The sequence below is a fragment of the Rhipicephalus microplus genome, chromosome 10 (genome assembly GCF_043290135.1).
Source record: "Rhipicephalus microplus isolate Deutch F79 chromosome 10, USDA_Rmic, whole genome shotgun sequence".
NCBI lineage: Eukaryota > Metazoa > Arthropoda > Arachnida > Ixodida > Ixodidae > Rhipicephalus > Rhipicephalus microplus.
This window is the reverse complement of record NC_134709.1, coordinates 40,597,114-40,621,540: the sequence shown is the minus strand read 5'-3', so window position 1 is coordinate 40,621,540 and position 24,427 is coordinate 40,597,114. Positions and strand designations below refer to the sequence as shown.

The window sequence follows — 24,427 nt, the reverse complement described above, 5'->3', positions numbered from 1 at the left end:
CATTGCACTTTCTTGTCTCTCCTCTCTACACCGGTAGCCAAGTTACCGGTGTGTATTCTTTTTTTTTTTTTCGCGCCTGAGGTCGTGCTTGTAGTATCGATAATCGCGTAAGCTAAACACTGATTTATCTTGCCGTCAACTAACAGGCAAAAATCCGCTGCTGCCATGGCGACTGATTAAAGCTGACGAAGAAGTGTACGCGCACTGCACGTGCATAGCTCACCTCGGTGAGGCGTGCTCACGCGTTAGAGCAGTGCGTCCCGCAAACTCTGTCCGGGTCTTTGCGACTTCTGCTGAACCACATAGCTCCGCGCCATGACGACAGCCCCGTTGTCTTCTCAAACAGTTCTAGTTTGACTTTCGGCACCACGTGGAAGCATACCCATCGAAACGTTTCGTCGTTGAGCGTGTTGTTAACGCGGTAGGAGCAACCGTAAACCTCGCTGTTGATCGTCGTTGATTTGATGATATTCGACGAGCAACAAGGTTTTGCCTGGGCGGTTCTTAAGTCCACGCCGTAGTTGAGACATCTTACAACGCTGAAGTAATGCAAACGCAACGCAGGAGAACAGTGAAGGTTAGGAAAGACCACACAGCACCCATCGCATAAACACCGCACAGTTTTGAATCGTCTGCTGCGTAAAAACTTGAAAAATGGCGCCAGAGCGGAGCACCGCAGCGCCAGGTTGCGGCTGAATTTTAGTGCGAAACCTCCTTGGTGCGTACTGAAGCGAGTAAATTGTTCAGTGCATGCTCTGCAAACTGATGTAAATTTGTGTCATAGTGTATGGTCAATGTAGAACGACGTCTAAAATGGAGATCGTGGACCCACTCCACGACCCTTGAATTTCCGGGGGCGTGGGAAGAAGTTAGCATGCGCTTCGCTCATAGAGTGACATAGTAAACATCACTCACGTGGTCGCTTCCGAGTCATCTGTGCTGTCAGAGAACACTTACCACTTGGTGCTGTTCTCTGCTCTCTGTCACTGTCGGACTCGCGTACTGCTGCGTGTGTTTTGCACACACATTCACGAAAGTCGCTTTTGAAAGAAAAGTTCGACAAAATGCCGCGTGCATGTGATGTTGCCGGATGCCCCTATGGTGCACGACGCCACTACTGTAGCAAACCAACCGATGTGGCTTTTCACTGGTTGCCGCACAATGAACCTGTACGCTCCAAGCGGCTGAGTGCCGTGCCAGTGTGCCACCTTGCTAAACAGACAACAAATCTGCGCGTGTGCTCGCTGCACTTTCGTGCAGAGGATTACGAGACGAACCGCATCTTGGACAAGGCTTGCAAAGTGCCTTTCCGAGCACGGCTGCGCCCTGCAGCGCCGTTCCGTCGGTGTTTCCCGAATCCGAGAGTCAGCCCGACACCCTGCCCAAGTTTTGTGCATCCAATGACCTACAACGACTTCAGCAGGACGACGATGCGGTGAGTTTGACATTTGCTCCTCTAGAAAGCCTTTACGTCGAGTCAAATGAGTGGTCGCTTCATCTGCAGATAACTTACCATGTCCTTTGTATATTTACTTAAGGCGAAAGCAGACGATAAGCACCCCTCATACTACACTATTAATGATTTGTCGAGCTTCATTCTGTTTCAAAACAGGCCTTCGATGAGGCAGCCCTACTCAGTTCGCCTGAAAGGTCTAGCTGAGGAAACTGGTTTGTCACTTGAACAGTTTAATGGCTCCTGTAGAATACCCGCCACCGTGGCAGTGGCAGACTATAGACTGCGATGTGTCTTTACTACAAGTTACAAAACACTCGCCCATTGCTCATATCCCAACATACTTCCTTGAACTCCAACACAAACACACACGCCCTGAGTTATTTACAGATGCCTCCAAGTCTAACTCCTCTGTGTCCTACGCTGCTGTCTGCCCATCCTTCTCGGATGCTGGCCCTCTACATCCAAACACAAGTGTCTTCACAGTGGAAGCTCACGCGATACTTGTGGCCGCTTAACGCATCAAACAATTACAACTACAAAAAGCAGTCATTTATACGGACTCCCTCAGTGTGGGAACAGCTCTGCAAACTCTTAAAAAAAAAAAAAAACCTGTCCTCATCTCACTTAACTCTATTTTATGCACACTCTACACACTCAAACAACATGTTGTAGTGTGCTGGGTGCCAGGGCACCGTGAGATCCAAGGCAACGTCATGGCGAATCAGCTTGCTGCATCCGTCCATGAAAGCACTGCCACTACACTCATATCAATCCCGGCCCTTGATCTTAAACCGTCTCTCAAACGAAAACTCAGGGACTACTGGCAGAACGAGTGGGATAGACACACACAAAACAAACTACACGTTATTAAGCCACACCTTGGTCATTGGCGGCCACTATCAAAATCGCGTCGTACAGAGGTAACACTAACGAGGCTCAGGATAGGACACACATACACGACACACTCATATCTTCGTCCGGTGGCAATCCACCATTGTGTGACAGATGGGGTGAAGCACTAACAGTTCTTCACATTTTAATCCAGTGTGAACAATGAGACACTCTAAGAAGACAACACTTTCCGTTACCCTACGGACAACATATACCATTACGCCCTGCAATGTTCGTCAGTAGGGAACCACTTTTCACTCATAAATCGTTGCTAGCTTTTTTAAGAGATGTCCGTTTCTACCATGTAATATACCCAGACATCGCGTAGTGTCACCTCTCAAGAGAAGTTGCTGCTGCAGTGGCTACATTGAAAAAAGCTTGCCTCGCGGCCCTTGGACACAAGGGCGCTGATGAAGCATTTGTGCTACTTCCAAATACTTTTACACATGCTTTTATTATCAAAACCTTTTGTCACCCATTTTTACTATCCATATCATGCCACTGTCATGATTTTAATAGTTATATTTTTACCCGCATTAGCGCGAAGAATTTTAAGGCCCCTATACAGCCACGCACCATATCATTGCCCACATCTCTAGTCACTGAAATGGCGCTCTGTGGCCATCAATTGGCCCTTGCGCCATTAAGCCCTGCATATTATCATCATCACATTTGCTCCTCTTGATAAAGGAAGCTGCAAGAGTGTGTATGTATGACATCCAAAGGCGTGCACAGGGTCCCCCTTTGGGGCGGGGAAGCAGGGTGAAGGTTGGTTGGAGCACCTCCCTTTTCCAATTATGTCAATATGTGGGGCTGAATTCGCCACCTTCTTCTCTCAAGTGACCAGAGGAAACAGTCGCTTCCCTCCACCCTCTGCTGTGTGCACGTCTATGATGAAATCCATATGTATGCAGGCCTCATGATAATGAGTCGCATTATTTTCAGACTGATTGCGTAGAATCCGGAGACAGACCATCAGCAAGTGATACCTGCACCAATAGTGACACGAAGGTACGTAACGCTTGGAAAGGCTTACGCAGTGTCTATTCTCTCGGCGACCGCCTCTCATTGGCTCTCATATGTCACGTGACTAACAGATGTACAGGAGTGGGGAAGAAGAGGAAAAACTGGCAGCTGTAGACAGACTGGACAGATGTGGCCAAGCGTGCATCGGGTTAGGTTAGGTCAAGTTCTCCCGGTCGCCGGGAGAATAATACAAAAAAGTTTTGCTCGGCAGTTAGTCACATGACATATCAGAGCCAATGTGACGCAACTGCCGGGAGAAATTTTTTTGAACAATTATCGCGGTTGCCGGGAGAATAGACACATCCAAAAGCTTATCGTACTCGCGCTTAACCGTAGTGACAGAGTCCCCTTGCAATTTGGGCCCACGTGTCGAGATGCTTCACCATGTCATTGTAATCTTTAGGGGGCTGTTCAGGCGGAAACGCAGACACATCGTTTGTCGAGTGCTGGCTGCTTGGGCAACTACAAAGCGGTGCAAGTTCGTCCATATGCTCCATATGGCACGAGCATTGGTGAGTGCGTCTGTGAGCGGATCTGCGCATTCCAAGCATCGTTTGATGATGCTGCGATATGTGGTTAATATTTTTGTTAATTTATCTGCTCGTACGTAATTTTGAACTTGAACATTTTTTAAAATTTGGTGTGTAAAGAAACCACGAGCATCGCAAGAATTGAAAAACTGTGCTATATCATTTTGATTGCTCTAGGCAATGAGGTGCTGTTTTTCACGTAGATGTCTTGTGTTATTTGGCTAGCTGTGAATGCTATACATAGTGTTCATGTGATGTCACTTCCATCATTGTCGCCCACTCCTGCCATGTCCGGTACCTCCCTGGGTACCTACGGCAGTTCACATGCTGCAGCGCGGTTTGTTGGGGGCTCGTCATCTGTTCTTGTGTACAATGTTGAATGGGAAGCACTGTTGTTTTTTGTTGTTATACTTCAACGAGCTAATCTGATCAGATAGGCCTCTTGTTCACTATATACAAGACCAGTAAATCAAGATGTGCAACATGTATACCAGCCACCGCGTACACCGGCTGCCCGCCACGACCTACGAGGGCCCATTATCTTGATTTCACTACAAACTACAAATTGGGTGGCCCAAGAACAAGTGAAAGCCAAAGGTCTCTCGAGCCGCAATTTTAAGAGTGGATGAGCAAAGCGCAGCAGCTCCCATTGAAAACGAGTCGTGCAGAGCTAGGCAAGTTTACAAGAGATATAATATTAATATATTGCTGCGTCCCATGCCACCAAAGTAGCAGTGCGGCCCCCCCAAGTTTTTAAACAGTGCTGATGTTGAGCCTTTTTGATTAAAATTTGTGGAAACAGGCATGGAAAATATTATTATTTTGTTTCTTGTGTCTTGCACAAAAAAACAATAAAACAAATTTTGAAATTAAAAATTATGCGAGGCAGATAGAGACTTCGTGTGATGCGTGCCACTGTAATGCCTGTCATCATTTTTTTTTGGGTATGTTTTGACACTTTTTTCACCTTGTATTTTACTTTTGTTGTACGCTAATGTACAGTGGAGTCCTTGAAAATGATGGAGTCTGTGTTAGGGAATTAATTGACCAATTTTTAAAAATCCTGAATCTGCAACTCCAATCAATTGGCTATACTTCATAGTGAACTAATATTGTTTCGCATCCATTTTCACAGTTTGTTTCAATGCAATACCCAAATTTCCACGATCGCCATCACGATGTTAACCGCCTCCCTGACACGCTGAATGTGCATGCCTTGTTCGCGGACAAGTTTGTATGTACAGTATCTTGGTAACCTATCTCTGTTTGCAGGTAAGTGCTTGGCTATGGCACTAACATGTAATGAAGTTACACCTGAATACGCAAATATCACAGGGTTTTTTCAAGTAGTTTTTGTTAATCCGCACCAGCACAGCCGTACTTTTCGCAAAATCACAATGTGCATTCTCAATTTTACGTAATAACTTTCGGTGAAACATCCCAAAGTTTTGCTCCCTCTTCAGGGATACTAAATCAACTTGCCTCACTAGCAGCTGATAATTCCTCAAACTTGCATCGTGAGGCAAAACTAAAAGGGTGCAAGCACGAGGAAACAACACGGCAGCGGTAGGTGACGAAGTCTGTAGGTACTAGGGCATGCCGGTTGCGCATTTCGGAAGTGACGAAGGGGTGCTGCGTCACGCACGTACACACTATGTATTTGAAACCGATCTGGGACGTTAGCCATAATGTATGGTGGGAGCAGGATATGTATGCTTTCACCGTGTTCATGATACATATGTGTCTATGTATAGCAAGTGAAAAAAAAAATTGAAGGAATTTGAGCACGAAACCCTCACAGTCTCAATGGACCTTTTTTAAAATTGTAAAGTTAGCTTTGCTGCTACGCAGTTTGAACAACTAATGGCGGCTAGTCACTTACTGTAAATAGCCTCTTGAAGTGCTGTTAGCTTATACAATGATGTGGGAAGTGTAGAGCCGGCTCTCTTGACATAAACTCTCCTCACAGACAAGCCCAAGTACGTCCAGCCAGGAACGCGTCTCTGCTTAAGCACAACAAGTGCCACCATTACTTGGGCAAATATGCAGTGCAGAGAACCACACTTGAGAATTATGAAAAGGGTCCATTGGTGCCAATGCTAGACTCTTAACTATGGGGTGAGTTCACTTGTATCACTGGTAATGTATTTTCTAAAAAATTACCAATCGATACCAGTGTCTAACAGCACGACTTTGAAGGGACCAACAAGCAATTTTTATGGTGGGATTTTTTTAGCAGAAAAGCAAGGTTACCGGTAAGTCAGTCTAACCACGAAATTTTGTAACCATGGAGACAGTCTAACCATGGAAACATTTGTAATCAGTTTTTGTATCTGCAGCGAATATTAAGTCGCATACTCGCATGCTGCAAACAACGAACGCACGGGGGTTTACTGCGCATGTGTGCACTCCGCGCGCATGCGGCACGGCTGGATTTGGTCCACTGGAGGGCGCGACGGCAGCACCGCTTCTCACCGTGCTACTCCTTTTACCTCGTAAGCTGCACAGAATTGAGCGGCGCTGTGTAATAATATACATACTTTAATTTTGATGAATGGCACGCATGACAGCATCAGTCTATGCAACTACGTATAGTAAAGAGATAGACATGAGGGTTTTTGTGACTTTTAAGTACAATTTAAAAATATAAGTCCTACTCACAATGCAAAAAGAATACTAAAATCTGTGACTATATTTCGTGGTCTTTTGATTTCTACTAGCATTTAATTGCACTTTCAGACCAGTTGTTGGTCTCTTTTTATGCAGGGGTCCAAGTTAATTTGAACCTGAAGGACAGTCATTGCCAGCCACCACATTTGTTGCCTTAGCAAAGACGCATAAATCATTTTTCTGAGTTGATGTTCTGTCGTTCCGGCAATAGGTATCCGTCGCCAGGCCAACAGGTGCACGTCGATGTTACTTTATCTGGTCCAACGTGCCTTGCAAGCAAGTCGAGAAGTGGGGCCCTAAACCTAACCCCACCGTCAAGGAAAATATATGCCAGGCCAGTGCGAGACGCGCTGCGCAGTCACAGCGAAAGCTGGAAAAGCGGCCTTTCAGAGCCTTTTCTAAACACTCTTTGGGTAACTGCTACAAGCACACTTGCTTTGTACCCACTAAGCCATATATAATCATAAATTTTGCATAGTAGGCCAGCATTCATTATGCTATCCTTCGTAATTCTTCAAAGAAGCGTGGTATCAGTGTACACAGTTGATAGGACATTTGTGCAATTTTTTTTATGTACTAGCTGATGACGATTAAGAATCATGCTTGAAGTGTGTATGTGCCACAGTTAATAGGTGGTCAAGAACAAGTTTTCTAATGGTTTGGAGCATTAGACGACCCAATCGTTACGCAATTCGCATTGTGTGATGCCTGGTTGTTTCTTTGATGTTCTAAAATGCTTTATTACTCATACTAGCGAGATTCCTTTCCCGACATCAAGCCTGCCTAAGGCCAGTTTAGAAGAGAGTTTCAAACACCGGCGTGGCTCAGTGGTAGAATACTGGGCTGGCATGCAGCAGACCCGGGTTTGAATCCCATTGTGTCTTTCGTGTTTTCTTTATGCACCGACTTTTTTTATTATTTCTTGCGATACTGTCTAAGGACACTGGCGGCAGTGGTGGACAACTACGATGCCGCTCGTGACCCGTGTTGTGATCTCATAACAGCTTTTGCTGTAAAAAAGTGGAGGTGGGGGTTGGGGAATGCTGTAGTAGTTCAAAAGTGACCGTTAGCGCTAGTCACGGATGCAGCACATTTTGTTAAATTACTCATGCGTGTATGCATTGCATAATTATGATTACTAATGTGATTGCTGGCATCTAAAAGAGTTGCTGGCAATCATCTGGAGCAGCTAATTAGACTTCTGCTGCCCCCGAAAAAAGAGAACACCTTGTGCGCTAGTTTATGTTAGGCTATCCCTACTCCTTGGTTTTACAAATATCCCGAATTTCGTGGTCGCCGGCTTGGCAGAGCCGCATTTGAATTCGCAGCAGTCTGTCGAAGGATTTCGCCGGAACACCAAATTCTAATGTGGACTGTGGACTACATTGTTTGCTCAGTGGGGTAATTCAGAATGCTACTTTCATTGAAGTAGCAGTGCCAATGTTCACTATGCGCGATTCAAGTGGGTTGATTATTTTGTACTTTAAATATAAGCCTTCTTTTTTGTGCCGCTGCAAATTTGGTGTTTGATAAGGAAATTTTTTTCCCATAACCTGCTCCAAATTTAGATTTTAGTGCTCCGAAAGCAGCATTTTGCTGCTCCCAAAATTCTTTCAAATTCTATTTCAGCTGTTGCACCCCTGTCACATTTGCAATTAGCAGAAATTGTTTATGGCCTAGAGTATTGGGCAGCAGACTTGCATTGAAGATTATAAGCTTACTGTGTTGTAATGAGTGTGAAGCGTGACGTTATATGTGTGTGCTCTTTCTTTCTTTTATTCACGTCTTAAAACTACCCCCCCCTCCTTTTTTTACCCCTGTGTATGGTACCATGCCAGTCCCCCTAGATTGGTTAACATCCCCTGTCTTTCCTTTCCTTCTTCTTCCTTCCTTGACACATTCTCATAAAATGGTATAGAAGGCAAGCGTGTGGTTGCACTTTTCTGATCCATTCTTTCATAAATGTGTTCAAAGCATTTTTTTTTTTCATTATTCTGGTTACTCCTGTAAGTTCCATAGTTGAGCACAAAAATATTGCTTATATAAATGAGGTGATGTGGATGATGTAATGCTATAACCCTTTCCGTTGCAGCGACCAGTATACTGGACATACCAATAAGGCGGTGCAGAAATGCAAGCAGATTCTCAATTGAAGCCAAAACCATTTTTTCAGCTGCTGTAAGAGGTGAGCAATATAATTTTGAACGTTTTTCCTCCCTCTGTCACACTTTCTTATGTGGGCGCCTTAGAATATGGGCGTGATCCACGAGAAAAGCGAGCACGTAGTGCGGTCTGGGCCAAATTAACAGTGCGGAAGGCCCGATTAAAAAAAATAAGGGGGGGCACTTCCCCTTCTTTGCCTGCCACCTTTCTTTCCTTCTTTCTCATCTCGTCATGCTTGAGACTTGACGTTTTTTACATTTAGCTGCAAAGAACACGTAATATTTGCTCTAAGCCTCTGCGGAGTGTTTAATATCACCTGGGTGTTCTCTTTTTTGCAGAGCACGTGGAGAGATTGTCATTATAATAATGAACTATATATCAGGAGAGGAAGACACATGGACAGCATTAAGATTGGTGCAGTTCGTTGAATCATACTGAAAGAAGACTAAACTGTACGAGAAGTTAAGTCGAAAAGAAGGAATGCATGCGACACTTAGGAGTGCAGTCTAAGCACCGTGAGTGTTTCTTCCATTTGTCTTGACCTACAGTGATGGTTACCCTTGTTTTAAAAGAGGACGTCTTCTCTTGAAAATCAAGGAGGGCCTTAGTGGAAAATCGCTTCCCCTATTATTTGTTTCACTTCATGGATTCAGTAGCGCACACCTTTGTTTCCTGCGTGCGAGCACTGCCGAAGTTGACAGATGGGCTTTTTCAGTAACCTTCGCTCGTACTTACAGTAAACATGCTTCTAATCGTCTAGCTACTTTTGATTTCATACAACGCACATTTGAGCTTTTTTCGGTATAGTTCTACTGATCACAACAAGTAATACACATGCCCCGCAGGGGCGCCTGTGAAAGCAGGTGTTTGGTGTGTAGCGACACCACGGATCCGAGGTAACGGGGGGGTTTCGGCTCCCTCCCACGCCTAGCTGTGCGTGGCTTTGCCGTGTCCGGGGAAAAGGGGATCCTGGAGGTTGAGCCGACGCTGGGTGACCGGACCTTTAAGGCCCCCCTGCAGAGGCAACACACCCCTTTGGCCCCGGATTCACGTAGACGGCTCCCCTGGGCTGACCCACCCAGGGGAAATCGGCAGTCGCCTTTTCCTATCCCTCCCTCCCTCTCTCTCTACATTTCCGTCTTTGCCATCACTTTTTACCTTTCCTGTCTTCTTGTTGTTTCTTCCTTTTACTTCCAATTTTTCTGGCGGCGAGGGTTAACCCTGTGCAAATAGCCTACCTTGGTCTAGGCGCATTGGGTTATAATAGTGTTGTATGGCTGGCGTCGGCAAGTTTTTAGTATTTACGAACTTGTAGCGTCCCCTTGTTGGGCTCCATGGTGGGTGGTCGCCAACGCTGCTTAATAAAAATAAAACCGGCATGCATAAAGCATTCCCCTCACTTAGCTATCGTACCGGCTTGAAGCGGGTACGCACCGATGACATAAACTTTTTTAACAGGCCAATAGAAACATTTCCTCTCTTTCATGTTATCCACTGTGAAAAAACTGGAAAGCAAGCCAGGACCGTCTATCCTTTCGTAGTTGCTAGATGTCTTACCGAAACTCTTGGCACAGGATACAAGGTAACCAAAATGGCTAGCGGAGACCTTCTCGAAATCTGTGACAAAAAACAATATGAAAAGCTAGACCGTCTCTCAGATTTCGGTGGCATACCAATAACCATAACACCACATAGATCAATGAACACAATTCGCGGAGTGGTATCTGACATGGACTTACTTGACTTGACCGAGACTGATTTTTTTGAGGGGTGGAAGAGCCAAAATGTGACTAATGTACAGAGAATTATCATCAGAAGAGACAAAATTGATTGATATGTGGGGTTTAACGTCCCGAAACCACCATATGATTATGAGAGACGCCGTAGTGGAGGGCTCCGAAAATTTTGACCACCTGGGGTTCTTTAACGTGCACCCAAATCTGAGCACACGGGCCTACAACATTTCCGCCTCCATCAGAAATGCAGCTGCCGCAGCCGGGATTCGAACCCGCGACCTGCAGGTCAGTAACCGAGTACCTTAGCCACTAGACCACCGCGGCGGGGTCAGAAGAGACAAAAAGGAAACACCAACGAAACACGTGATACTCACGTTTGCTTCCAGTAAATTGCCGGAAACCATTCAAACAGGGTACACGAAAACTTCAAGCAGGCCATACATACCAAACCCCCGTCGTTGCTTCCAATGTCAGAGGTATGGCCATGGCTCTAAAAGCTGTCGTGGTCGCCAGACCAGTGCACAATGGGGAGCCATGGGCCACGTGTCTGAGAACTGCAAAGAGCAGCTGCACTGTGTAAACTGTGACTGAAACCATGCTGCTTATTCACGTTCCTGTCCATACTGGATGAAAGAAAAGGAGATAATAATGATGAAAGTGAAAGAAAACATTTATAAAAGAAAAGGAGATAATAACGATGAAAGTGAAAGAAAACATTTCTTTTAAGGCATCTAGGGAAAGAGGACGTCAATTTATGGCCCATCGTATGCTGATGCGGCGCGTCAGGGGGCACCGCCGTACCAGCCCCCGTCACTCCTTCGGCTCGCGCATAGCGAGCCGGTGGTTGTGGCGCTTGCCCCCAAGGCCGCTGTAGTCCAGACTACACCGCCAACTCCCGAACAGAGACCGGAGACCCCAGGGTCCTCAGGTCTCAAGGCCTCACCTCACCAGGCGAGGCCCAGAATTCGAACAACTAGCTCGCACGTGCGGGCATCCAGTGCCTCCGAGGAGGCAATGGATACGTCGGCACCCTTGGTAGTACCGAAAGAGCGGCGTGGCTCCTTAGAGCGTGTCAAGAAAACAAAAAAAAAGCAAATAACGGGGCCTGGTAATGGCCCTGTTACTTGAATTCAAACTTCCCAGCTAAACAGCCACCTGCTTTTCGTACACACAGCACTACTTTATATTCATCATGAACACTCAAATTATACAATGGAACGTCAGGGGCCTTATCAGAAACCTTGACGATATCCAAGAACTTACACGAACACTCACCAAAAGTGCTGTGTGTGCAAGAAACACACCTGAATTCAAAACACACCAACTTTCTTTGTAAATACGTTATTTTCTGAAAGGACCGTGATTATGCCATGACATCATCCGGAGGTGTTGCCATTATAGTGAATCAAGAGATTGCATGCACACACAACTCCAAAACATCTCTTGAGGTAGTGGCTGTTCGAGCTGTGCTTTTCGACAAACTCGTAACAGTTTGCACTCTTTACGTACCTCCAAGGTATCACCTACAATAACATGAATTTCAGTCCTTAATCGATGAACTCCCAGAATTTTTTGTTCTCGTTGGATACTTGAATGCGCATTGCAGGCTATGGGGCGACTCTCGTGACGCCCGAGGTCGACTGATTGAGCAGTTTCTTCTCTCTTCCAGTGTGTGTCTTCTGAATCAAAAAGAACCAACTTATTATAACCTCGCTAACAATACTTATTCCTCAATAGACCTAAGCATAGTATCTCCATCGCTTGTACCTCTACTTCACTGGAAAGTCATCACTAATCCCTACGGAAGGGACCACTTTCCCGTAGTTTTAAGCCCACCTACATCAACTGAATGCCCGCCACAGGTTCCCAAATGGCTATTAAGCAAAGCCTATTGGGAACAGTTTTATACTATCACACATTTAAGTTGGCGCGACATATGTACTTTAAGCATTGATGTTGCTGTCAACTACCTCACTTCGTTTTTGATTGATGCAGCAACAAAATGTATCCCACAAACGAATGGACACCCTGGAAAACGACGTGTGCCATGGTGGAACTCTGAGTGCGAAAATGCGCGCAAGCAGCAAAACAAAGCATGGAGGTTGCTTCGGAACTCACCGACAGCCCCGGAAATCTTGACAGCTTTAAGAAAATAAAGTCTCAAGGCAGGAGAACACGTCGGCGGGCCAGAAGAGAAAGCTGGCAGGAGTTTTTGTCAGGGATCAATTCATACACACAGGAGGCTAAAGTCTGGAACATGGTTGGTAGGGTAGCAGTAAGACAAGCACACACACTCTCACTGGTAAACACTCAGGGTGATACCTTGGAAGATCAGGCGAACTTCCTCGGTGCACACATCAAGCGGGTGTCCAGCTTCTCGCACTATACTGACGCTTTCCAAAAATACAGAACAAGAATAGAAAAGCAAAAACTCGAACACAAATGTAGGAGATACGAGGCGTACAATCAAGCTTTCAGCTTAGCTGAGCTCCAAACATCACTGAACTCCTGCAGTGATTCCGCTCCAGCTTTTGACCGTGTGGTTTACGAAATGTTAAAAAAGCTACCAATCGAAACTCAAAAAACCTTACTTTGTTTGTACAATGCTATTTCGTTCTCTGGCACTATCCCTACTTCCTGGAAAGAGGCTATTGTTATTTCCATTTCGAAACAGGGCAAGGACCCTTCTTTAGTTTCGAGTTACAGGCCTATTGCGCTTACAAGCTGCCTGTGCAAACTTTTCGAAAAAATGATCAACTGCCGACTTGTACATTTTCTTCAAACAAACAATTTGCTCGACCCATTTCAGTTCGGGTTTCGAGAAAGTAGATCCATCAACGACCACCTTGTTCGTATCGAGGCACAGATCAGAAACGCTTTCGCTCATAAGCAATTGTTTCTTTCTGTGTTCCTTGATATCGAAAAGGCATATGATACAACATGGCGCTTTGGAATACTGTCCCACTTTGGCGTGCGTGGCAGAATGTTTACTATAATCGAAAGCTACCTGTCAAACCGAACATTCCGAGTTTGAGTAGGCAGCGTACTCTCGCAAACATTTGTTCAAGAAACAGGCGTGCCGCAAGGTGGTGTACTTAGTTGCACACTTTTTCTTATCAAAATGAATTCTTTGCACTTGTCCATCCCTCGCAATATGTTTTATTGTACATATGTCGATGACGTCCAGCTTGGCTTTAGATTTTGCAATCTGGCAATGTGTGAGCGGCAGGTTCAGTTAGGTTTAAACAAGGTCTCCAAATGGGCAGAGGAAAACGGATTCCGACTGAACCCACAAAAAAAGCATGTGTGTCTTGTTCTCCCGAAAGAGAGGCATGCACTCAGAACCCGACATTGAACTGAACGGTCAACGTCTGTCTGTTAATGCGGAGCATAAATGCTTAGGCTTAACCTTGGACAACAAGTTGACCTTCGTACCGCACATCAAGTATTTATAAACAAGATGTTTAAAAGCCATGAATGTTTTAAAAGTGTTGTCACGTACTACGTGGGGTAGGGACAGGCAATGTCTCATGAATCTGTATAGAAGCCTCATTCGCACCCGTTTAGATTATGGGGCCGTTGTTTATCAGTCTGCAACTCAAAGTGCTTTGAAGATGCTGGACCCCGTGCATCATTTGGGCATTTGGGCATCCGCCTTTCTACGGGTGCTTTTCGCACCAGCCTCGTAGAAAGCCTTTACGTTGAGTCAAATGAGTGGCCGCTTCATCTTCAGAGAACTTACATGTCGTTTGTTTATTTCCTTAAGGTGAAAGCAGACAAGAAGCACCTCTCATACTCTACTATTAATGATTTGTCGAGCTCCATTATGTTTCAAAAGAGGCCTTCGATGAAGATGCCCTTCTCAGTTCGCCTGAAGGGTCTAGCAGAGGAAACTGGAGTGTCACTTGAACACAGTTTAATGGCTCCTGTAGCATACCTGCCACCGTGGCAGTGGCAGACTATAGACTGCGATGTGTCTTTTCTAGAAGTTATAAAACATGCGCCTATTGCCCGTATCCGAACATACTTCGTGGAACTTCAACACAAATACACACGTCCTGAGTTGTTTACAGATGGCTCCAAGTCTAACTCCTGCACTGCTGTCGGCCCATCTTTTTCGGATGCTGGCCCTCTACATCCAGGCACAAGTATCTTCACAGCGGAAGCTTATGCGATACTTGTGGCGGCTAAACACATCAAGCAATTACAAATACAAAAAGCAGTAATTTATACGGACTTCCTCAGTGTGGTAACGGCTCTGCACATTCTCAAAAAACAAAAAAACCCTGTCCTCGTCTCACTTTACTCCATTTTATCCACACTCTACACACTCAAACAACATATTGTAGTGTGCTGGGTGCCAGGGCACTGTGAGATCCAAGGCAACGTGAGGGCGGATCAGCTTGCTGCATCCGTCCATGAAAGCACTGCCACTACACTCATATCAATTCCGGCCCTTGATCTTAAGTCGTCTCTCAAACGAAACCTCAGGGACTACTGGCAGAGCAAGTGGAATAGACACACACAAAACAAACTACACATTATTAAGCCACACCTTGGCCATTGGCTGCCAGTATCAAAATCGCGTCATACAGAGGTTATACTAACGAGGCTCAGGATAGGACACACATACACGACACACACATATCTTTTGTCTGGTGGCGATCTACCATTGTGTGACAGATGTGGTGGAGCATTAACAGTTCTTCACATGTTAATCCAGTGCAAACAGTTAGAAACCCTAAGAAAACAACATTTTCCATTACCCTACCGACAACATATACCATTACACCTTGCAATGCTTGTCAGTAGGGAACCGCTTTTTAGTCATAAATCATTGTTAGCGTTTTTAAAAGAAATTCATAGTTTTTATATCATATACCCGGGCATTCCTTGGCACGATCTCTCCAGAGAGGTTCTTGCTGCGGTGGTTACACAATAAAGCATTTGCCTCACGGCCCTTGGATGCAAGGTTATGAACGATTGAGGCACTTGTGCTACTGCCATACATGTCCACCATCGTTTTTTTATTATCACCAACTTTTGTCATCTATTCACACCACACACTCCTTTCACAGCATGATCATGATTTTATTACTTGTATGTTTTTACCCGCCTTACCGAAGGAATTTTGTGGCCCTTATTCAGCCGGTTATCACAATCATTGTCCATATTTTTAGTAAGATGAACTGGCGCTCTTTGGCCGTGAAATGGCCCTTGCACCACAAAACATGAAACATCATCATCAAGTAATACACATGGTTTAAAATTGAAATATTTTCAATATGGGAAGAGGGTGGGCCAAATCTTTCGAAAAAGGTGGCGCCTATAATAAATTAGATTCATGTAGAGCTTTCACAAAAACGTTTTTATTAATATTTGAAAAACGACCACACATATTTTCATTTATGCACAAATCGTTTGCTTTTAAACATGCAATAGGGCTGAATTTTTTGCATGAAGTATTCACTCTCATTGGGCTACAGGAGAAGGAAACACATTCATTGCACACATCTTTTCTGTGGTTCCAGCAGGAGCGTTAAACTTTTTCGAACAAAACAACGAAGTCTGCCATTTATTCTGGCCTATTGGGTGGGCCCCTGAAATAGGAGAGCCCGGTTGATATGAATCCTGGATAATCTGCCCCTGGGTGTGGTTAACTATACAAAATTATTTTAGGATCTCTCTTCACGCAATTCAAATAATTTAAATTGTGCGAGTCGAGCGGTGTCTTGTAGAAACAATGATGTATAAGGGTAGTTTTTGTAATCAGTAGTTTGCTCGCAATGCGAGAATGTTTTTATGTCCAGTACACTGGCACCAGGACGCAGTTGGATCACATCGTGCCAAACATGCAGGAAAAAAAGGAAAACTAGGAGTAAGCATGGGGCGACAAACTTGAAGCCCAGTCATTAAAAATGAAACTGGAGCATCCTGGGAATTCTACAAAGAGAATGGAGCTTGAGGAGTAAGCGGCATCAGAGGAAGTCGGCTTGTGGACACTGCGCGCACTCCGTCGTACCTTTTTAGCTTAATGACGCTATGTGTGACTGTTATATGAGAATGTTTTTCTTTTTTTCAGACGAAAACAAACTGTTTTTGTGTGTTTTTTAATACGATTAACCTTCTGACAGGACCTAATGCAACACTCTTTCAAGGGAGGTAGCAGAACGTGTATACCCATAGGTGCAAAAAAGGAATTCTAGTGGTCCCTGAAAATTTGTTGCGTGCTTTTCAAAAGCTTCTCAGCTGTAAATGGACACAAAATATTTTTCCTACTCTACAAAAAATTTAGGACTGAAAGGGATAAAGTAAAGACTTGCACAGTTTTGTATAAATATAGAAAGTTTATTATAAGCGATGTTGCACTGTTATTTTGTGATATAATGGCTTGATTTAATATAGTTTCGATCATAAACGGCACTGGCTATCGTATTGATATAACAATGAACAGATGCATTAAAGAACTTTTTTTTATAAAGGACATGGTGGGGGGTTCATTATGCTAGTGGGTTCCTTACGCGAGTAAATATAGTATACCGAATTTGGTATTATGTGATTTGAATGGATGACGAAGGTATAAGACTCGTGCAAATATAATAATCATTAAATGTCATGCAAAACATGACTACATGCCATGCTCGCGATGCACTCGAAGTTGTTTTGCTGGCTTCACATACACTGAATTCCGTATTAAGTGACGTGAATGGTGGACGAAGATAAATTACACGTCTAAACATGATAATCATGACATGCGTGTCATGTAACAACATGACTACATGCCACACTTATGATGAGTTTGCGGCCGTTTCGCTAGCTTCACATATGCCAAATTTGGTATTACGTCATGTGACTGGTGTGCGACTGGTGCAAACATGATAATCAGGAGATGCGTGTCATGTAAGAACATGACTCAGTGGTGCAACAGCTGCACCAATTGCATCAATTCGATACAATTCCCGATTGTTGCGCTGAGCTGCGCCGATACTGTGAAATGCGCCAAAATGCCCAGCCTGCCTCAAAATTTTTTTCAGGTGCGCTAATTTTGGCAAGAAATGCAGGCCACCTCGGCCACCTACAGCTTGTGTCATCAGTCAAAGTGCGCAGATGCAAACTGTAGTGCCTAGAATATATCCTAAATATTCTACATACTCGCCCCATGCTCGCGAGACTCGATATATCAGATAAAGTAACAATACTGCATGCTGTTAAGAGGGAGAGAGGCCCCAACAGATCTTCTTGAGTAGCGTGTCGCGAGGACCAACACTGGGCAAGGAGCATCCAGGTAGGAGCAAGACAAAAGGCAGCCAGAATGAAACAAAGCCTTATATTTGCAACGTATGTACAGAACGTGAACGGGAAAGCCTCCGACGCTAGATGCGGCGGCCTTTTATAGGCGCCGCGACGCTCGAGGAGGAGGGCACCGCTCGCTGTTGGATGCGCACAGTGTCCTTTGGTTGAACACCAGCAAGAGGGGCGAGAGAGCACTGCCCATCGCGTAGTGAGTTCATAACAGCATCTCCGTCGGGTTAGCGATAACCTGATGGACAAGGGTCTGCATCCACTGTCCAGAGGGTCACTGTTCTGCAGCCCGAAGTCTCCGCTCTTGGAGATGCTCTTGATGGCTCCGTATCGTCGGCCCCAGCTCAGCGCCCTGGACTCAGCTCTGGCTTTTGGGCTTGCTTTGTGCAGAAGCGCATTCTTGATGATAGTTTCCCTGGAGACACCTCGACGAAAGCAGCCCACCAGCGCCAGACAGTTCACCCTAGGACCTACCAGGCTTGTACTAAAGCAATCAATAAAGCTGGCAGACGAGAGGGACAAGAATTGACTGCCCGCTCAAATGATCGGTTCCCAACCAGACGGCGAAAACACTTCACATGTTCAACAGACTGCTCACAGTATGCCTCTTTGAAGGGTTCTTTTAGATGCGTGTCTGAAAATCCCAATTAAAACCCCCGGATGCTTCACGAAATCTTTATCCACGGTGCAGATAAGATAGAATTTAGACCTCAGAATCTGTCTACTTGTGCAAAGAGACAGGAGTGTCCAATGTATCTTTTCCTGCACGGGGACGCCTTCATTAGACTCAAAGTCTACCTGGTACATTATTCAGGAAGTGACCCCTGAAGCCAGCGAAACTACCAAACATACGTCGGCTTCCCTTCCGCCGAATAAGCTGTGCACTGGGTGTTCATTACCTCTCATGTCCATTTCTTTTCATTAATCGCTGAACTCAATAGAACTGTCCATTTCTTTTCGGACAACCTGCCCATCGAGATCAGCATATTCTGACGACAGTACCTCCGACTGTACACTCGGTGTGTTGACGAGTGCGTCTGCACTCTCTTGTAGTTAGCCAGTTCATGTTCAGGCTTTTGCTCGGAGCAATCGCTGCACGGCAGTTCGCTAGAGGGGCAAACACGTGCTTTCTCTGATTGCCACTGGATGCCTGACTCATGAGCTACCCTAGCTACGCTTTCAGTGTTTCCTGCACCCACTTCATCACGAGTCCCTCCTCTCTCTGAACACTCTCACGATCTGTCTGAAGCTCAAGCCGCTTTAATTTGAATTGAAGCATTATTTATTTATTTATTTATTTACAAATACTGCTGTCCCATGCCTGGGACATTGCAGGAGCGGGTACAGAAAAATCAACGAAAGCACAGAAACAAACAATAGTGCGCACAAATTTATGTGACTAACACATAAAATTTTTCCCGAACTCTACAGTGTTCATTCTACGCAATGCACCATCAAGCTTGTTCCAAACTTCCACCACACGCGGAAAAAAAAAGAATTTGAAACAATCCAAACGAGACCTGAAGGGTACAAGGTTCAAAGCGTCTGTACTACGTGTTGTACGCGCTGGTATATCAGCGAAAGATAAGGGCGCGTGAACGCGGGTCATTTTGTGTACAATCTTGTGCAACAAGATTGTACACAAAATTGTCGTCACTCCGGGACTCGTTCTCGCCTCAGTCGTCGAACGTGAAGAGCCCGCCGTGCTCCTCAGTCTTGGAGCTCGCCGGCAAGCGGGCGCCAGGAGACGACGGCTTTGGCGGAACTGCGGCGAGAGCGCGGAGCGTGCAGCCAGCTGGTCTGAGCACCTGCCACTGATTCACTTTAACCTTTTTATTTCATCGGCCCGCCCCTTTTTTTCGTCGTCCCGCCTTTTTTTTTTTTTTCATCAGCTCGCCTGTGTTCTTCCTTGGCATGCCTCTTTTCTTTGATTGCCCGATGCTTTTAACGATTTCCCAAGATTGCTGAAGCTCGCATTCATCTACTCCTGAGGCAAGTAATGCGTGAATGATAATAGGCTTCCGTACAGCATTCCCCACGTCCACCCTCAATTCCGCGCAAAGCAATAAGAGATCAGGCTTTCATAGTGAATTGAGGTCCATGACCACAAGTTCAGACCTCAAACTCTTTTCCCTGTCTGTTCTTCATCAATATCACCAAGTGCAATTGTGCAAAGGGGTTGAAAATTCAAGAAGAAAACCTGCCAGCTTCAAGCTTCAAATCTACTCTTAAAAGCCTGGCAAATATTAAAGGAGAAAAGTCCAACACTCTCATTGCTGCAGTCATGGGTTCCGTTTAGTTGTCCGCGTTTCAGCTGGCTCAAGTTGCAAGGTCCACTGCCATCCCACCGCTGCCACCAGCTGTTACGAGGGAGAGAGGCCCCTACGGGTCTTCTTGGGTAGCGTGTCGCGAGTGCCAAAGCCGGGCAGGGAGCATCCAGGCAGGGGCAAGAAAAAAGGCAGCCAGAAGGAAACAAAGTGTTTATATTTACTATGATTTACTATGTATGTACAAAACGTGAACAGGGAAGCCTCCGATGCTAAATGTGCCGGCCTTTTATAAGTGCCGAGACGCTCGAGGAGGAGGGCACACCCGCTGTTGGACGCGCGCAGCGTCTCTGAGAAACACGTCCAGCGTCTCTGACGGATGCCTCCGGTGTCCATGAAGGACGCGTCAGTGTCTTTTGGTTGAGCACCAGCAAGAAGGGCGAGAGAGCACTGCACAGCGCGTAGGGATTTCATAACGGCGCCCGTCGGTCTGCTGACTGCGACGAATACCTATTGGTGGGACGATGGAACTTCAAAACAAAAATGTGTTGCCGCAGCCACCAACGCCTCGCTGGAATTATAACTTTCTTAGCCTGAAAACACGGCTATGGCATGCTAAAAACTAAAGCTGGTGGCGTACACCATGGTTTCCTCGCGTGAACAAGCTCGACGTGTTGCGAATCCTGGAGTTGCCAGCGAACACATTGATTGCCTTAGCAGTGACACATAAAACGTTTATATTTGTCCTGAAGTTGCATTGTCTCTGCCACAGTCCTGGCGATAAATATTCGGTACCATTGCCAGGCCATCGGGCGCTCACCGTTGTTCTTTACCTAGTCCAACGCGCCTTGCAAGGGAGCCGAAGCGGCACCGAACCCCACGGTGAAAAAAAAAAAAGGAGGTGGAAAGTGAGTTTCATTTCAAAAGGGGTAGCACACCGACATGAGGAAAGAAAAACAAAGAGACAGCTCTCTTTGTCTCTCTTTCTTTCTAAAAGACGGCAGTCTTTTTTGGGGACCTTCGACGTAAAAACTGGTCTGTCTGTCTGTACATGTCTGTTTGTCCACCGTTACCGCGAACCGGGTACTCTAAACAGCACCAGCAGATACCCCGAACGGCCGACCTCATCCGCAGCGCCCCCCGATGTTGCTCAAGAATCACCGTTCAAATGTGTGTGATTGTCAATTAAAAAACAATTATTGCGCATATATGAGGCACCATAACACGCATATGTTCTGCATGTTCGCCTTTTACTAGAAAAGTCATACATAAATAATTCTAAGGACCCTAGTGCTTATCATGCTGCACTGACCATGCAACGCTTGCACGGAAAGGTGTTTTCAACGATTTGCTAAGAAGACACTGTGGTGGCCCCTACCCCTCGCCTTGCGTTCTACACTTTATCACCTGTGAGACGGGCGCGCACAACCACACGCTTTCTTTTCCAAAAAAAACTGTCAGATGGCGCTCATGTCTCACGTGTGACGTGACTTGTTGCGCTCGTTCGCCTCCGCTGCACGCTCGAGGCACTCCAACAATACAGCGCCTCCGGAATACCATTCACCGATTTTCTTGTGCAGAACATCAAATAAATGTTTTGTTCACTCTCTCCACACGCAAGACTATAGTCTTTCGACTACATTTGCAGATTACATGCAGATACGGGGCCCATTTTTTTTTGTGTCATTGTGCTGACCTTTTGAAGTGAGTACTATGAACCAGCTAGCCCAAATCAAAGTATTTCTTTTGGGAAGTGAGGCAGTGGTTAGAAAATTTGTTTGCTTTGGTTCTGATGTTGCTTGAGCGACCTTCGCCGCAGTACATTTGTGCCCTGAGGAAAAGCATATTGAGATTTAGAGGGGGCTGTTAGCATTAGTCACGGGACACTGCACATTTTGTTTAGTTACTCATGCGTTTGTACGATGCATAATTGTGAGTGTCAGTATAATTACTTATGTCTAAATAGGCTATTGACAATCATTTAAAGCAGTGCGTGATATCTGTGCTTTCCTAAAGAAAACTGAATTGTGCGCCAATTTGTTTTTTCGCCACCTCTACTCCTTGGTTTTACGAATCTACCGAATTTCAAAGTTGTGAGCTTGGCAGATGTGTGTTTAAATTCGCAGAGTTCGTCAAATGGTTTGACAGACACACCAAATGCTAATATGGACTTTATCGTTGTTTGCTCAGTGGGGTGGTTCAAAATACTACTTTGATTGAAATAGCAGTGCTTATGCTCACACTGCACAATTTAGGTGATGGTGAATGGCTTCTACACATTTTTTTCCTAAATTTAAGCTGTCTTATATTGCTCGAAGTTTCATGTTTCACGAAAAAGTGCATGTTTTTTTTTTTTTCCGCAACCTGCTCCAAATTTGGGTTTTTGTACTCTGAAAATTGCTCCGAATTGTATTTCGGCTGTCGCACCCCTGTACATGTATTAGTTTACACTGCATTATTAGAGAAAAAAGTCGCATCAAAAGTGGCTTTTTTTTTACAACAGTGTCATTTAGTTCTCTAAATTTACATTTTTTCAAAGCCCTGCGCCAGCCACTTTCTCTTCAAGATTGCATTATCACGTCGACAGTGCATTTTCTGGGACCTGGAAGTGCTAGTTCATGTTTCGTTACCGCTAGGAAATACACACAAAAAGAGTGACGATGACAAAAAAAAAAAAAAAAGATACCTCCAAAGGGTCCCATTGTTTAAAATGCAAGTTTAGGTAGTGTCGGCAGTAGGCGACTAGGCGTACATAGAGGTCACTTTGCGAACACTTGCAAAACGAAGGATATGGTGCTGTTTTAAAATGTATAAAGCACTGAGAGCAAGGTGAAATTCTCTGCATTTGAGACGGCTGTTCGGCCAAGGGGGAGTGGTGCACAGGAAACCAGGGCGTATCTTGACTGACATCACAATTTTGGGAGGGAGGCCCTTCGTGTCAGATGTAATGTAGGGATGTATAACTCTCTAGCCTGCCATGGTGGCTATATGTAATGTAGAGATGTAGAACTCCAGCCTGCCATGGTGGCTATATGTAATGTAAGGATGTAGAACTCTAGCCTGCCATGGTGGCTATATCTGATGTAGGAATGTAGAACTTTAGCCTGCCATGGTGACTATATGTAATGTAGGGATGTAATACTCTAGCCTGCCATGGTGGCTATATGTAATGTAGGGATGTAGAACTCCAGCCTGCCATGGTGGCTATATGTGATGTAGGGATGTAGAACTCTAGCCTGCCATGGTGGCTATATGTGATGTGGGGATGTAGAACTTTAGCCTGCCATGCTGCATGTGATGTAGGAATGTAGAACTCTAGCCTGCCATGGCAGCTGAGTTGTGACGATGATCTGCTGCTGACCCTAAAAACCTGAGATCTGTGCTGACCGCGGCAGTCGCATTTTCAGTGGAGGAAAAATACTGTAGGCCCGCGTGCTGTGTGATGTCAGTTGACATTAAAAAAACCCCAGGTCGTAGAAATGACCTGGAACCCCTCACTACGGTGTCTCTCATAGCCGTAGTCACATTACGGTGAAGCATTCCGTAAACCAAGTCGATGTTGATCGCCTATTTTACTTGCGGAGCTTATCTAAATGCAATATCTAAATAATAAATTTAATATATTCCTTTTCAGGTACCATGTGTCTCTCTCGGAGCAAATTGGAGGCAAGCGTAGAGCTCAGTGGATGAATAAAATAACCCATACTGGTGTTCTTATATCAACTACATTCGAAGATTTCAGGATCAAATACCTGTGTCAATGACCACACGTTAACCCCTTAAAACCAAAAGTGCCCATTCTTTTATTGCTTATTTAGAATCTCATTGTACTAAAAAGCAGCTAGTCGATATAGAGAAATTATTTGTGCTACATACTTAGTCAAATCAAAATAATAGTTTGTTTCTGAACAACACTTTCAAAACAAGCTTTCAAAACGCTTTCAAAACAAAACTTTCAAAACACTTTCAAAACAAAACAAGCTTTCAAAACAAAACTGCTAATAAAAATAAAAGGCTTATAAAGACAATTACGGATGTCACATTTTTCTTTACGTGCGTAGGCCAAGCACCTTTAGTCTATTTCACTCTGGAAGCATCAAAATTCTTCAAAAAATTTCTGAACATGAAATAATGCTGCCTCACTGGCGAGCACTCTTGACCTTGCAAGTGGGTGACTTGCAATGTAAGTCATAGACGAGTGCTGCTCGCCCTGAGAATCACAAGGGAGTACCGACTCTACAAGGACGAATTGGCTCGTCCAAAACAGTCTGAGGACAGTTTGGCATGACAAGTACTGCTCGTCCAAAACACAGAGGTTAATTTGTGTAGGATATAAAAATAGCCTGTAAGTTAAGGCTGCATAAATAATCTGATTTCAGATCATTT

General features: G+C 45.0%; 1 protein-coding gene across 7 annotated transcripts; it reads left to right on the top strand.

Moving 5' to 3' along the window:
* Window positions 1-893: 893 nt before the first annotated feature.
* LOC119180714 (uncharacterized) lies at window positions 894-23,767 on the top strand. Of its 7 annotated transcripts, XR_012886505.1 has the most exons (6): window positions 894-1,435; window positions 3,293-3,358; window positions 3,777-3,885; window positions 8,666-8,758; window positions 9,075-9,251; window positions 23,676-23,767. XR_012886505.1 is itself a non-coding variant. In XM_075875532.1 (3 exons), the coding sequence occupies exons 1-2, from the start codon at window positions 1,065-1,067 to the stop codon at window positions 8,724-8,726; spliced, it is 432 nt and encodes a 143-aa protein (XP_075731647.1). In that variant the 5' UTR covers window positions 895-1,064; the 3' UTR covers window positions 8,727-8,758; window positions 23,676-23,767. The 7 variants fall into 7 exon arrangements, 1 of the variants encoding a protein (XP_075731647.1); XR_012886508.1 differs by lacking the exon at window positions 3,777-3,885; XR_012886504.1 differs by lacking the exon at window positions 9,075-9,251.
* Window positions 23,768-24,427: the final 660 nt, after the last annotated feature.

What these genes read in the sequence shown, in the direction of transcription:
- LOC119180714 (XM_075875532.1), top strand. Translation starts at nt 1,065, where the DNA reads ATGCCGCGTGCATGTGATGTTGCCGGATGCCCCTATGGTGCACGACGC. An exon ending in TTCAGCAGGACGACGATGCG is followed by an intron (nt 1,436 to 8,665) that starts GTGAGTTTGACA and finishes TTTCCGTTGCAG; the next exon opens with CGACCAGTATACTGGACATA.